Consider the following 16127-nt stretch of genomic DNA (forward strand, 5'->3'; position numbering starts at 1 on the left):
ATTAAAATATAAATGCAAAGCATAAAATATATGTATACATATAACTAAAACTGGAATAAAAATAATTGATGTTGTAAAAATGACTATATGAATCAAATTAAACATAAAACCTCTTGATAATAAGTCATGTCAAATATCTTACATCAAACTACCCTAATTATATATTTCTTTGTAAATTAATTGCCTCGAGATCTTGTAGCCACTAATTAAACCTTTCTTTCTATCAAAATCAAAGATGGAGAAAATATTAGTTGAATTCAGGTCAACAACAAACAATTTGTTCAAAACTCAAAATTGTTACCACTCAATAAATTTCAAAACATTCAATAAATATTTATCAAAAATAAAATTAGATTTAGAAAAAAAATTGTTCAGTTGAAATTTATTTTTAAAATTTGGTTGATTTTGAGGAATTGAATATTTAAAAAAAAAAACTTAAAATGTATTAATATATAAAAATAATAAATTTAAAATAAATAATATTTTAAAATTTTGATTAATTAATTGAGTGATGTGATAAAAGATTTAAGAGAGTGAAATAATTTTTTTTAGTTTTGATTATTGAAATAATTCAAACCAAAAGTCACATAAACACTTAAATAAGAGAAAAATGTGAGGTGGCTTGATGTTTGTAAGCCGACAAAAGAATATGGAATTTGAATTAAAGATTGCATTACTTGGAATAAAACTCTCATTTATCGGTATTTTTGGGCATTGGAGAAAAAACAAGACTCGCTATGGGTCAAATGGGTTCATTCGAGATTCATTAGAAAAGAAATCAGCATTTGGACGTGCAAGATCAAGATGAAAATGACGGGGTCCCTTAAAAAGTTTTTAAGCTCAAAGATAGTGTTGGTAAGATGATCAAACTTCAGATTGAGAATGAAAACATGACTCTGTTTTGGCAAGACCTTTAGTTTGAGAATCACCCTATTATTCATAATAGTGTCTTCTCTTTTATTCGAATAAGACGAAAAAGTCAATTGGCTACTATCGTCAAAAACGGGGAATATAATAACCTTTTGAGGGGAATTCTAGAAGGTACGAGGATCCTCAATACTCTGTCTTCCTATCACTTTAATAATTGTGAGAATTCTCAAGTTTGGAGTGTTGAAAATGAAGGCATGTTTGACCCGAAATTAACATGGAATATTGTTCGCGATAGAGGGGAGGTGATTCCATGGTCCCATTTAGTGTGGTCCACGAAAATTATTCGTAGACACCAATTCATTTTGTGGTTGACGTTCCGTGAAAAACTTAACACGCGCAATCGAATTAAGAAATATATATATGAATATCTCGGATCTCAGCTGCCTTCTTTGTATGAGAAATGATGAGACCATTGACCATCTATTTGGGGACTGCCCATTTGATTCTTTGCTTTGGGTAAGTTCTCCACATCAATTAGTCTTCTTAGCTTCACAAAAGAATGAACTGATATCAATGAAATGACAATCATCAAGACAAAAGGTAATGACTTTAATTCAAATATCTTCAAGTGCTTCTTTGCAAACATTGTTTATCATATTTCGATGAAGAGAAACACAAGAACATTTTCAAGGGTTCGAAATGATGTGGAGTTTGTTTGTAATAAAATTATCTTTGATGAAAACTCACTCATTCGAACGTGGAGACGAATTCCCACTTGTGAAAAAAAATTGGTTGATTTATCAAAGATTGAGCATTGCATATGAGAAAGTCCCCCTTACTTTTGATTTCAAGAGTTTTAAGCTTCGTTGTTTGTGTCCTTCACTTTTGTTCTCATTTTGGTTATTTTTATATTTTCATTTTGTTGGTTATTCATTTTCGGCAAAACTTGTTCTGCCTGAATCCTGAACTCTTGTAATTTTTTACTCTTTTCAGGTCTTTTTACTCAAATAAAATTAAACATCATTTCATTTATTTATCGCGATCCCATGAAGGTGTACTAACCCCTAAAACCCGTCATCAGTTTGAATTGCAGGCTGCACTTTGCGAGGCCGAAATTGCTAGTAATCGTCGGTCGTCAGCCATATGACGGTGAATTTGTTGTCTTAGTTTATAGGATAAACTACTATCACAAAAAGAAAAAAAAAAATACTCTCAATTTAACTTTTACAATTTGTCATTATGAAAAAAGTGATTATACATAAATGGTGACAAAAACATAAGTTTTCAAATAAAGTCATATTATAGTATTTGTGAATTCTGAATTAATAAAGTCATCCATTTTTTTTTTCACTTTGACTACAATAGTAATAGTAATAATAATAACAATAATAAATATGATTATGATGAGATGTTTAAGAATATAATATATATTCTTATTTACAACATAAGGAGATGAGATCTTGAGAATCTACATTAAGCCCAAGTCCATATTTTCCTTGGTACCTTTATCTGCTTTAAATTCGTTTCCGCCATCGTCGCCGGTCGTCGCCGGTCGCCGCCGCCGATCGTTCGTCAATGCCGTGAGTTAGGGCTTCTCAAGTTACCTAGAGTCTCGGCATACGAGAATCTCCGGTTTGTATCTGCATTAGCCGACTTGCTCGAATACTTAGCATCCTCCGTCGAATCCTTCTGATCAGAATCCGCTTGATCTTCTCTCCAATCCATGAAATCAAATAACGTCATCGACGACGCCGTCCCTCCCGACGAAAGCCTCTCCAGCTCTTCCCTATCATTTGGAGACTTGATCGACGACGACGACTTCGCATTCCTTTTATGTTCCCCGACGACAGGAGGATTTCTTGTGTTTGCATCGGCATTGATCACATCGTCGATTCTTGATAAGACTGTGAATGCTAAACTTTCTATGATTCTTGAATAACTCTCCAGAATTGCTTGACCGACATCCTGTTAGTTAGTTAATCAATCAAACGCAGAGAATCTATGCTTTCTAGAGAGGTAATTCGTTTTTTCTTACCTTATTGTATTGGATCTTGCTTATTTCTAGAGATGATTGAGGAATTCCAGGGAATCTATGCTTGATTATAAGTAAAATCGTCTCTGCTCTGTCTTCAAATTGTTCTCTCTTCTCCAATGTTACAGCTGAACCCCAAGCCTTATTGTCTTTAGAAACCATCTTCCTCTTCCAAATAACAATAGACGCTTCAATCCTGTTCTTCAGATCGAGTATCTTAAGCTCAGATGTTAAGTCCATTGATAATAGGAAATGATCAGGATCAAAGTGATCCACTGTGATATTCCTATAAACGGATTCTCCTAAGCTTGATCTCCCATTCTGAAACGACGAATAATAATCAGCTAAATTATAAGAACAGTTTAGAATTTGAAAGTTTGAATTATATATACATACCTTTGGTAGAGAATCAATGTAGTTTTCTGGTATTTCCATTTCAGCTAATACCATAGCATTGATAGCCATGGCTGCTTTGAGAACTTGGTTAACTGAATCTTTCTGAAACTGTATCCATTTCCTTGTTGTTTCAGATAACCCGTTTAGTGGAACCTTTGGAGTTGGTATCCACCATTTATCGTTGCTTTTGCTACTTTCATCGGCTGAAGTTTTTGAAACGTAAGTGAACTCACTCTGATCCTTGAAATTATCCAAGCAATCCTGTTTGTTGTTAAGAAGATCTTGTTAAAACTTACATTCTCAAGCATTAATTCAAAGAAAATCTCCATTTCTATTTCTTCTGCGTTCTTACAATGAGCATTGTGTCTAGCTTGCGAAGTGCAGGGATGTTCATGAGAAGATCGGTTCTCTGTCGTGTTGTCATAACCTAGAGAAAGATAGAAAGAAAGATTAAGTCTTTTTTGTTTCTTGGTGAGTTTTTGTGATGAACATGATGATTGCAGTTGAGGGTGATGATTATTATTGATTACCTCCATCATTGATCCATCTTTGGCTTTCTGTTTAACAGGAACCATTTCAACTATATAATCAGTTACAGATAGCAACCAATCGATCTCTTTTTTCCATCTGATTTTCGTCTCTGTTGCCATTGGCTCTAGCTTTCTCTGTTCCCCAAATGCGGATGCTGCATAATAGTGGACATTCGAAAAGATTACAATCTAAAGACAGGTAATGGTATTTTAGTCTTTTAAATAATCAAAAGGGAGGAGGAAGATGGAATACAAGTTTATGAATTTCCAAAGTAGGATGCATTCTCTCATTCATTTGACAAGATAAAAGGGTATTTTAGTCTTTTAGTACCATTTTAACTATCAAAAGGGAAGAGATAAAAGTTTATGAATTTCCAAAGTAGGATGCATTTCTCTCATTAATTTGACAAAATAAAAGGGTATTATAGTCTTTTTAGTACCATTTTAACCATCAAAAGGGTAAAAATATGTTCATGAATTCCAAAATATGTTGCATTTTTCATTAATTTTATGTCTATAAGATATTTAGTCTTTAATACATTTAAAAAATAGAAAAGTACAATTAAAAAGGGAGGAAGAAGAATAAGGAAAGCTTATGAATTCCAAAATATGTTATATATTTTTCCATTAATTTATTGTCTAAGAGAGGAGGGTATTTTAGTCTTTTATTGTCTAGAAGATGAAAGACAGACAAAAGGGAGGGGAGGGAAGAATAAGGAAAACTTATGAATTTCAAAATATGTTGCATTTTTTCATTAATATGTTGTGTATATTTAGGAGATAGGGGTAGTTTAGTCTTTATTGTATTTTTTTTATGTGGAATTTTATCAAACCAAGGTCAATCAATCCTTTAAACCATACACATTAATGATTGAAATTTAATAATAATCTTATTTTATTTTTTTAAACCAAATAGTAAATAAATTGATAAAATATCATTATTATAGGAAGAAGCTAGGTAATTAAATAATATTATTATTAACATGAAGTTTGTTAAGAATTATGAAGGAGAAATGAGAGAAGAGAAGAGAAGAGAAGAGAAGGTTATGAAGGAGGCTAAGAAAGAATAGTTTAAGAATAAAAAAAGATGAAATATAAACCTGCTAGATTTGTGATGGCATTTGATAATGCCAAGGCTGATGAAACACCTTTTCCTCCACCAGACATATCCTCACCGAGAAGAAGCTTAGCAAACTTCTCCTTCATTTGATCCATATCTAAAAAGAAAATCATTCATTGAAAGATTCATTTGATTCATTTGATCCATATTGAAAGAAGAAATGGAAATGAACCTTTTTTGAGCATCTGGGCGATTTCTTCCTCGGAGGGAGGCGGGTTGGCTGGAGGTTTGACGGGGACAGGATGAGGCTGGTCGGGTGTCTTAGTATTTTTATTAGGAGAGGGACCAGGTAAGGAGGAGGTATTGTCATCGGTGGTAATGTTGTTATTGGGGGACTTGTTTCCTCCTCCACTATCGAAGAGTCCTTTGAAATTAAAGAACCTGGGTTGTTTCTCTTCTTCGACTGCTCGAACCATTTTCATGGATTTGAATAAAAGAGAAGAAGAAGAAGAAGAAGATAGTGAATGGGTTTGTTGAGGAAGAAGAAGAAGAAGAATAAGAGCAAGATGATGATGATGAAGAGAATTTTGGAATTGTATGCATTTAGGATATTTGATGATTTGGGTTGTTTGATGAATCAAAAAATGGGAATTCTCTCTTTCTCTTTCTTTTCTATCTCTCGCTAAAACGAGCCACCCAAAATGGAAAATCATAAAAATAGGGAGGGATCGATCATGGCCTTTTTAGACGTTTTTCCTTTTTTCTTTTTCTTTTTTTTTTTAATAAATCAATTCTAATTTCTCTCTTTTAAAACTAGATAAAAAAATATATATATATATATATTTTTGAATAAAATGCATATATGAACATTTTTGTAAAAATATATGGCTTTTATTGTCAATTCATTCATTTTAGTCTATTTAAAAAAACAACACTAATTTGTTTTGATCAAAGTAGTTGTGTATGTTTGAGAATCCGTCTAAATTATCTAAAAGTTGGAAAATTATGGTTAAATTGGGTAGATGGTTTTATTTTTTTAAAATTAAATAGATAAATAGTGAATTAAATAAAAAAAAATAAAAAAAATAAGGGATTATAATCATTATATTGCATTATATCATACAAAACCAAACAAATAAAAAAAAAAATAGTGTTGGACTTAAGCCCATTTCAGATCGTCTAAAATATTATGTTTAGACTTTGACAAAATAGTGGGAGATTTTATAATAAACGGTAAAAAAGTAAATAATAACATAGTTAACTTATGACATAAATTTTATTTTTTACTTTTATTGCCATGTTATTTTCTATGGACAATGTAGGATATGATATTATGATAATCCAAGCTAATAAAAAAAAATCAACGAAACACTTTGTCTTGTATTGAAGTTTTGTTGGATATAAATAACAATACATGTCGGATTTTTATTTTAATTTTTTTTTTTTGTAAAAATTTATGTTTTATTCTGTTAGTGGATTAAAAATTTAATATAAAAAAATAATATTTAAATTTTCATTTCAGGTCACGAATTGACACATTATTTTAAAGAAAATAGTAACATGTATTGTCACTCCTTCAATAATATACAGGTCTAGTATTCAAATCCTGTAAGTGCATATTAGAGAGGAAATGACATACAAATTAAAAAAAAAAAAAAAAGAAAAAAAGAAAAAAAAGTCATGGCAATCACACAGGTCAAAAGTTAATTTGTTATTGTTTTTTATTAAATAAATTTAACACATATTTTTATTTGGTTAAGTTTGTATGCATAGACAAAATGTTTCGAGTAGATAAACTTAGTATTCTTCCTTTATATTTTTTTGTCTTGAACTGGTAAATTATTGGGAATAAAATTAAGATTACATTTAAATTTACACATATTTTTTGTAACTAAGCTTTTGACTGGTATCCATATTGAATCATAGTCCACTAGTAAAATATTAATTAATACTTTTTTTTAACTTAGATCGTCTGGTTGAATTATATATTTGTTTGGGTATAAATATATATTTTTAAATAAGCTTTTAATACATGTTGATGTGTACTCAAATGTTATTCATTCTCATTTATACTCACACATTAATATTCAAATCACTATAATGGATTAGAAGTTCAATAACGGATTAGCCAATGAACTTCATGCTAACCATTATAATACAAATAATAATAAAACAGATTTTTTCCTATGTCGTATTAAATTCCCTTTGCAAATAAATCATAGAACTGTTCAAAAATTAAGATTTTATATTTTTAAATTATTTGTATTTTTAATAAAATAATAAAAGAGGTGTAAATATTTATAAGAAAATAACATTTAACTACAAATCATTGAGTTTTCACACAACAATGTACAACCCATTTTATTAGAGTTAACGAGTTGTTGTTAATTTAAAGATTAATCCACATACATAATTTTAAACGGTTAAATAATTTGCAAAATAAGATTAAAAATCATATATATAAGTCTTAAACTTAACGTATAATATAAATACAACATTTTAACTAAATAAGGATAAAAAATTTATATTTTAAATTTAATCCAAAAAAAAAAACAATGGAGGAACCTACAATGTTGTGTTTATATAATTATTTTATTTTTTTTAACTTTTTTATTGTTTTTGTAATGTTAAGGATATAGTATTTTTTAAAACCTAAATTGTGTTTTATAAATTAGATAACACATAATTATACTATAATTAATGTGTTTGCAATATGAATATGAAAGTTAAATATTCACATTTATTGTACTATAAATATAAAGTTATAAATTGAATTCAACAATCACAAATAGTCTAATAGTTAAATTATTAACATTTCACACTCGAAGACTAATGTTAAAATTTTAGTTTGTACGAATTTGAAAGTGGGTTATTATAAAATTTTAAATGAAAATGATGGTGGTATATGTGTGTAAATTTGAGAGAATTATATATGCGAAGACGGTGTTTGAATCTCTATTAGTGCAAATTTGAGAGTGAGTTTAAATGACAATGTTGATGGAATATGTGAGTACTAATTTTACGTAATTATATGTACATAGATTATTGTTTGAATCACAATTAGTGCAAATTTGAAAGTGAGTGTTTATATGAAAATGATGGTGGTTTATGTGGGTGCTAGTTTGGCGATTATAGAATAAAAATGACGGTGGTATATTTATGTTTGAATTTGAGGGAATTATATGCGGAGACAAGGGTTGGAATTCTATTTGTGCGAATTTGAGAGTGAGCTTAAATGACAATGATGATGTGTAAATATTGATGGAGTTATTGTTAGGTTTTGGGCTCATGTTTTATTAGAGTTTATATATTGTAATGGGCTTTAAGCTTTTATTGGGTTTAAGAGTAATAGTTTAGTCTTTTGGATTTTTAATGTACTCTTATAAATAGAGACATTGTAACCTAGGGTTACTTGGACCATTATTCAATTAAAAATCAATAGAATGGACGACTCCGGATGTAGGCATTGTTGGCCGAACCTCATTATATCTTGTGTTCTTTATTATTCTTTATCACTTTATCTATATATCTTCTTTATCGTGCATTTAGATTATATATTTTCTCAACAAGTGGTATCAGAGCATGTTTTGAGAATATTTCTCCTAATTTGTTTGTGAAGATATGATAAAACCCTACTCACCATTGAAGAAGTTGTTGCGAATTTGTGCTTTTGTTGAAGATTATTGGCTATTTGAGAAAACGACATTGGTTGTAGAAGAATTAGCCGCTGTGAAGATTTGAGTCAAAATCTTCAATTGCTAAAGAGATGTCAATTATCGTTAAAATATTTCTTAGTTTTTGGTGACGCTCTCTTGAGAAGAAGAGAGAAGAAGACAATGGGTCTTTTGTTCTTCTCGAAGGCGCCAATGGGTGCAGGTGACGAAAAGTCGTCGTGTATGCATTAACACTAGAATGAAGAAGATGAGGTTGTGGAAGACAGTTGATGCAACATGTAAGTGGTTTCTAATTAAAGCAGATGGCTTTAAAGTTTGTTTGCAAGAGTGTGATTTTGATGTGTGTATAAGAGCCGAATTTGGATTTGCATCAAACCTTGTGAGTAGGTTTTATTGGCAATCCTGGTAAGTGCTGGTGTGAAGTTGTCAAGTGAGTGTTGATGTCTCAAGGGTTCTACCAAGAATGATAATTTCTAAGGTATGAGTTGAGGGTGCACTAATCGTATACACGGTTTGTTAGATTTTTTTTATGCAGGATTTGGCTAAAAATGTGGAGAACAAACGATATATTTTTTTTTAAAATTAGTTGGAGGTTTTATTATAACCGATTGTTGTCTTGACATACATGAGTGACATTATTTCACTATGTCGAGCGCTTTGATTTGAAGAAATTCTCAGCTGAAATAAGTTTGGAGAGATTTTTTTTGGAAAACGGTTATTGAAAAAGTCAAAATTAAAAGAGAGGTAAAGAGAAAATCTAGTAGCAGATTTTCGCTTACAGCTGCACAGAGTTCATTAAACTGATGATCGGAGATTCAAACGAAGTCCGATTTCGCTGAAATTTTGTCGAGAGGGTTGGTAACTCATTCCTCTACATTTTCAATGGTCGGGGTCAAGATTTGGACGTCTCAAAGTTTGTTTTTCTGGTGCTTAAAGTGTCTGCCTAATTTTTAGTTTTATTTGACTTGTTAGGAACCAAAAAGTTTGTATCTTTTTGGTTATGACCTTATCTTATTGGAAGAGTTAATCAAGATGAAGATGGTGGTGAAATTATGTGCTTTTACACTTGACAAAAATATGATCGAGTGTGAAAAGTTGTTATCAAAATGGTGTTTACCGATGATAACATTGTCGACATGTTGCATGGAAATCCTTCAGACCAAATTGCAAGATTGCATTGAGTTGACGAGTGATTAAAGATTGACACAATTCCAGTTAACACACATTATGAATGAAAGACCGGGAAGAGGAAGAATAGTGAAAAACACTTATAAGTTAATGTGGAGACATCTTGAGAGCAACTCTCAAACGAACCAAGAAGAAATTATTGCATTATCTTCTAATGTGAGAAAATAAATAAAACCTTGAGTGTGATTACTAGTCATGAAAAAAAAGCTAGATGGGAGACTCGGTTAATTCGAAGGTGATGATTTTGTTACTTCTTTTATTCTATCTTAATTGTCTATACATTGTGGATCATAGTTTAGATAAATGAGATGATTGATTTGTCATCTTATTGAGGAGATGATTGAGACCTTGAATGTGATTCCTAGTCATAAAAAATGGGCTAGATGAGAGGTTCGATCAATTCAAATGAAAGGATATTCGATTTTTTCATAGAAACTATAGATGATCATTTGAAGCATTAGTGAAGACAATTGAAGAGAGATAGTGAATCTTGAAATAATATTCTTGGATTGCTAGGCATTTTTGGATTCAATAAACTAGCAGATTGCAAGCTAGTTTGTTCAATGAGAAGTATGAGGTTCAAGTTGGTTGAGTATGCAACGTTCAAGGCAAGATGGGTGACAAATACTTTGTCAGATCTTGAGCTTGAGAAAAAAAAAGATGTCGTGATAACATAATTTATTTCTTATGAAGTAGACGATAAAGGTTCGTCTTGGGTCTTCTCGATTTCGATCGATATCTTATTTTGAGGAAGTAGACGATGGAAGTTCGTGTTGGATGTCCTTAGTTTTTGATAGATATCTAATTTGGAAAAAGTAGACGATAAAAGTTCGTCTTGGAACTATTCGGTATTTTGGTTTCAGTCGATTGTTGGACTTGAAAAATAAGACACTCAATTTGTGGCAAACAAATGTAAAAATTATTTTGACATAATAAAGAATTTTTAATTATAGTTTCCGCATATGTAAACGGAAATGAACAAAGATTGGGAAGAGTTGTTGAATGTCTCTAGTCGCTGAAGTAGCGTAGTTTCCAAAATTAATTGGTATTATAAACTCTATGATTTTATCTTCTAAGGGGCTTTTGAGCGGAAATGGAGATATAATGATTTATCTCGTGAATGGCTCGAGCAATGAAGATTGATGTGTGGCTCATAACATTTTTGATGGCGCGATATACATGATGGTGGAGATTGTTATTCTTCTAAGGGCTCTTGAGTGGAAGTGGAGGCATGAAAAGTTATCTGATAATGGCTCGAGCAAAGGTAAAGATTGAAGTGTTGAACCAACTTATTTTTTGATGGCTTGACTTTGGTCATGGTGAAGATTGATGGGTACAACTCGTGTATTTCCTAAGGGACGTGAAATTCGTCAATGTGGAGATTTGTAATTTATTCATCACATCTTAAAAAGCGCGGTATTCGCCCAAGGTGAAGATTGTTGGGTTTGGGGCTCTTATTAGAGTTTATATATTGCAATGGGTTTTAAGTCTTTATTGGGCTCAAGAGTAGTAGTTTAGTCTTTTAAGCTTTTAATGTACTCATATAAATAGAGACATTGTAACCTAGGGTTACTTGGACCATTATTCAAAAATCAATAGAATGGACGACTCCTCGAGGATTTAGGCATTGTTTGCCGAACCTCGTTATATCTTGTGTTCTTTATTATTCTTTATCACTTTATCTCTATATTTTCTTTTATCGTGTGTTTAAATTAGATTTTATATAGGTTTTGAATCACATTTAGTGCGAATTTAAGAGTCGGTGTTTATATGAAAATGATGGTGGTTTATGTGTGTATTTGACGGACAAAGGTTAGAGTTTAAATCACATTTGGGCGTAGTTAGGATTTGGGTTTTTTAAATAACCCAAAGTAATTATTACAAACAGGCCGTACATATTATTTTAATATTAAAATAATAATTTCTCTTTTTTCCTTATTTACCCTTCTTATTAATTGTAGTTTTTCATTTTCCCTTTAAATATTTAATATTTAAAATATAAATTTTAAATGAAAAAAGGTATTTTAGTATTTTTGAAATTATTTTAAGTGATAGGATAAATAAGAAGTGATTGATTTGAAAAGTGATTTGGTGAAGATTAAAAAAAAATCTTACCAGAAGGCAGGCCTTTGTACAAATTTGAAAGGGAATATTAAAAATATTTAAACGAAGTAGTGTGATAAAAATATTTGTGAAAAAATTTATTTTGAAACTTTTATATTTTAATGCTAATTTGACACCATATGAAATAAACAATTTTTTATACTTGGGAAATTTATTTAACAAAAAGAAAGAGTAATTAGGTTATTTATGTTTTAATAATTGATTGAATTATTATAATATTATTTTATAATTAAATATTATAAAAAGACTATTGTATCGTTTTTACTTATGAATTAAGTGATTGAATATTGAAAGAAAAAAACCCATCAAATTAGCTTTTTATGGATCATTTATGTACTCATGATTTCTAAATTGTCTATAAAAATGTCTCTCTATATTTTGTTTTTTAATTTATTTCTCAATTAAATTTGTGGCCAACTCTCTTTACAACTCTCATTTAAAACGTGTATTTCTATATGCATCTAATGAAAATTAAATTATATATATATATATATATATATATATATATATATATATATATATATATATATATATATATATATATATATATATATATATATATATATATATATATATATATATATATATATATATATATATATATGAATAAAAACGTAAAAAATGTTGAAAAGATTAAATATATGCTGGCAAGTTGCTTTAATTGTTTATTTGAAAGTGAAATGATTAATTATGGACCAGACCTTGCACCAACTTTAGCATAGAGTATTTTTCATGACATTTGTGAATGTGAGGTCAAGAACGTGAGTCTCTTATGCAGATACAGTATGAATTTTCTTTTAGAATAATATATAATGGCTCAATATTGATTTTAGCTTTTCTCTTTTTTTTCTCAAATTTTGATTGTTCTTTTTGTATTAGTTGTTGTTTCAATATAAGTGTGGTCTAATTTTATAACTAACTAGGTGTGGTCTAATTTTAATAAAAAAAATTTTGTTAAATTTAAAATATAATATTTTATTCGCCTAATGATTAAATGATTATATTTGTTTTCGATATTGTAAGTTCAAGAAACACTTATACCATTTTAAATTTTATTTTTAACCGCGATCCGACTAAGTTTTCATTACTCTTATATATATATATATTTATATATTTATATATATTGAACTTATAGGATTGCCGCACAATCCATAAAATTTTGTATTGACTTTAAAATATAAAATTTTATTAGTTGTATTTTTTTTTGTTAGGGTGTAAGTTCGACATATACATGTAACATTCTTAATTTGATCTTTAATTTGATCTGCTTAAAGTTTATGGACGTGTCAACCCACTCAGCATCAATATATATTCAAATTAAGCATAATTCTCGACCCATAAATAAGGAAATTAAAATTAAGCATTATATATAGAGAGAGAAATTATTAGGACACGTACATGTAACATTTTTAATTTGATCTGCTTAAAATTTATGGACGTGTCAACCCACTCACATCAATATATATTCAAATTAAGCATAATTCTCGACCCATAAATAAGGAAATTTATATTCAAATTAAGCATAATTCTCGACCCATAAATAAGGAAATTAAAATTAAGCATTATATATAGAGAAATTATTAGGTAATGGAATTTGATGAGGGGATGACTTGTGAAAAAATCAAATAATTTCTCTATTTTCTCTTTTTCCTCCCACTTTTACATTTTTCAACCAAATGAAAGTGATGTCAAGTCATTTCCTCACCAAATTCTCTCTCTATCACTCCTCATATATATATATATTTTATTTTAATACAAATGTGATTTTAAAATTGTGTTAAATTTGTAAAAAGTGTGCTAAATTATCCTTTTGAAAATATATCAAAAAGTCAAATATAGTTAATCAGGACAAACTCAAGAGTTTAAAAATACACTAAAATTAAATGTACACAAAAATAGTTGAATAAATTTAATTTATCCAATAAATAATATTTAATTTGTATTAACCAATCCTTATCTATATATAACTAATGATGCTTAATTTAAAATGTTGGAGGTGAAAAACACGCTCTCTCCACAATCATCCACAAATCAAGTCATTTCTCTTTCCTAATTTAATTATATTAATTATTTTCTCTCTCTTAATATATATACATTTATTTCATAATATATATATTTCGTTCCATAATATAATTATTAGTTTCCTCATTTTATATGAGTTTCTCTCTCCTATCATAATTATATTTTCATAATTTCAGTTTTATGAAAATAGGTAATATATTATAGATAAATTAGTAATTATGAAAATATAATTATGATAGGAGAGAAACTCATATAAAATGAGAAAAATAATAATTATATTACGGAAGAGAAATATATATATATATTATGAAATAAATGTATATATATATTAAGAGGGAGAAAATAATTAATATAATTAAATTAGGAAAGAGAAATGACTTGATTTGTGGATGATTTGTGGAGAGAACGTGTTTTTCACTTCCAAGACTCCAACATTTTAAATTAAGCGTCATTAGTTATATATAGATTATTAAATAAAAAATGTACATTTTTTTTCAGTTGTAAACTAATTTTTTATAATATGATATTTGTTATTTAATTAGTTGTTGCATGACCTTTTCAACAATTATGGGAGAAAATAATGTGATGTAAGTGGCTTAAAAGTAATTATATAATTCACTAAAGTAGAATAATGTTTTTGTAGTTAATGAAAAAACATTGGTAAACAAAACTATATATATATATATATTTTTAACGAGAACTAATACGACGTTTTCAAGTAATAAATAAATATTAGTTATAAGGAGGTAAAGATTATTTGGTTGAAAGTATAAATTATAAGAAGTATAAAAATTACAATTATGTGTTTGATATAATATAAAAAATAGTATTATGATAAAAAAAAATTACTTATATATTTTTAATTAAAATTATATAGAAATTTGATTTTTATACTATTTTTTATTATAATTTAATTTATTATCATTCATTAGATTTTGAATACATAATTAGATTTAATTTAATATATACAAAATTTGTAACATATGTTTAACTAGGGGTGTTCAATATTTGGTCTGAACCGAATATCCGACCGAATTCGAATTCACCGAATTCGAATAAACCGAATTCGAAATACATTTTCGGTTTTCGAATCGAATTTTAAACCGATTCGAATTCAAATACGGTTTTCGGTTTGGTTTTCGAGTTTAGGTTTTAACTCGAAAATCAAACCGAAAACCGAATTCATTTTTATTATTTATTTTTATTATATATTATATAACTTATTACATATTTATATTAAATTATCATGGACCTCCTACTAGATCCCTACATTAAATCAATAATCCCTAATTCATTTTCCCATTTCTCTAGTTGTCAACACGTCTCAACCGCCATATATTATCGTCGGCGACACTATTTTACTTTCGTCGTTTAATTATCGAATATATATTAGCGTTAAGCTAAGTTTGCGTGATTTATATTTTTTTATAATTTAAGTAGATAAGATCTCTATAACAACTTATTTATTTTGTTAACTCTTTTTAAAAAAATTATCTTATGGGTAGGTGATGTTCTATATTTGGTCTAAACCGAATATCCGACCGAATTCGAACCGAATTCGAATTCACCGAATTCGAATAAACCGAATTCGAATTTATTCAAATCGGTTCGGTTTTCGAATTTGCTTAAAAAAAATAAAAATTCGAAGAACCCGAACCGAAAAACTCGAATAACCCGAAAACCGAATCGATGAACACCCCTGTTAAAATATAAATTTATTTTAATTAGTTTGAATCATATTAATTAATTATATAGAAATAAAATAGTAATAATGTTAACAAAATAATAAGTAATGATAATAGTACTAAATAACTATTATAATATCATTATCTAATATTATTAATTATATATGTTTTATCAATAAATAATATCACCTTATTATTATATTTTTTATTTGATTTTTAACTTTTTTTCTGTTTGGTTTATCTCATAATCTTACATGATCCGAAATGGAAATTAGATATGCAAGAAGAGTTTAATGTTTTAATTGTTAATAAGATGTGAGAGTGGTTCTCATCCAAGTGATGCTAATATTATTAGTTCTTTATGGGTCTTTACTCATACAGACCCTGCTTGGTTCTTTTAAGATGCATAAAATTTGTCTTGTAGGTGATGGAAAAACTTAATAGGTTGACATTGATTGTAGGGAGACTTTTAGTCCTATTATCAAACTAGTCACTATTTGGTTGGTCCTTAGTCTTACCCTATTGAAGAAATTGTCAATTCACCAA

General features: G+C 28.7%; 1 protein-coding gene and 1 long non-coding RNA gene across 2 annotated transcripts; one reads left to right on the forward strand and one right to left on the reverse strand.

Annotated features, from left to right (window-relative positions):
- Positions 1–2401: 2401 nt before the first annotated feature.
- Positions 2402–5043, reverse strand: LOC124939801 (rop guanine nucleotide exchange factor 12-like). The gene is made up of 5 exons (XM_047480251.1): positions 4929–5043; positions 3829–3983; positions 3651–3725; positions 2906–3559; positions 2402–2835 (listed from the first exon to the last, which is right to left on the reverse strand). The coding sequence occupies exons 1-5, from the start codon at positions 5041–5043 to the stop codon at positions 2443–2445; spliced, it is 1392 nt and encodes a 463-aa protein (XP_047336207.1). The 3' UTR covers positions 2402–2442.
- Positions 3431–4103, forward strand: LOC124939811. Its single transcript, XR_007099422.1, has 2 exons — positions 3431–3517; positions 3867–4103. It is a non-coding gene; the product is annotated as an uncharacterized LOC124939811 (long non-coding RNA).
- Positions 5044–16127: the final 11084 nt, after the last annotated feature.

The sequence above is a fragment of the Impatiens glandulifera genome, chromosome 1 (genome assembly GCF_907164915.1).
Source record: "Impatiens glandulifera chromosome 1, dImpGla2.1, whole genome shotgun sequence".
Lineage (NCBI taxonomy): Eukaryota > Viridiplantae > Streptophyta > Magnoliopsida > Ericales > Balsaminaceae > Impatiens > Impatiens glandulifera.

What these genes read in the sequence shown, in the direction of transcription:
- LOC124939801 (XM_047480251.1), bottom strand. Translation starts at nt 5,043, where the DNA reads ATGGATCAAATGAAGGAGAAGTTTGCTAAGCTTCTTCTCGGTGAGGAT. An exon ending in AAGATGGATCAATGATGGAG is followed by an intron (nt 3,726 to 3,828) that starts GTAATCAATAAT and finishes ATCTTTCTCTAG; the next exon opens with GTTATGACAACACGACAGAG. An exon ending in GCAAGATCCAATACAATAAG is followed by an intron (nt 2,836 to 2,905) that starts GTAAGAAAAAAC and finishes ACTAACTAACAG; the next exon opens with GATGTCGGTCAAGCAATTCT.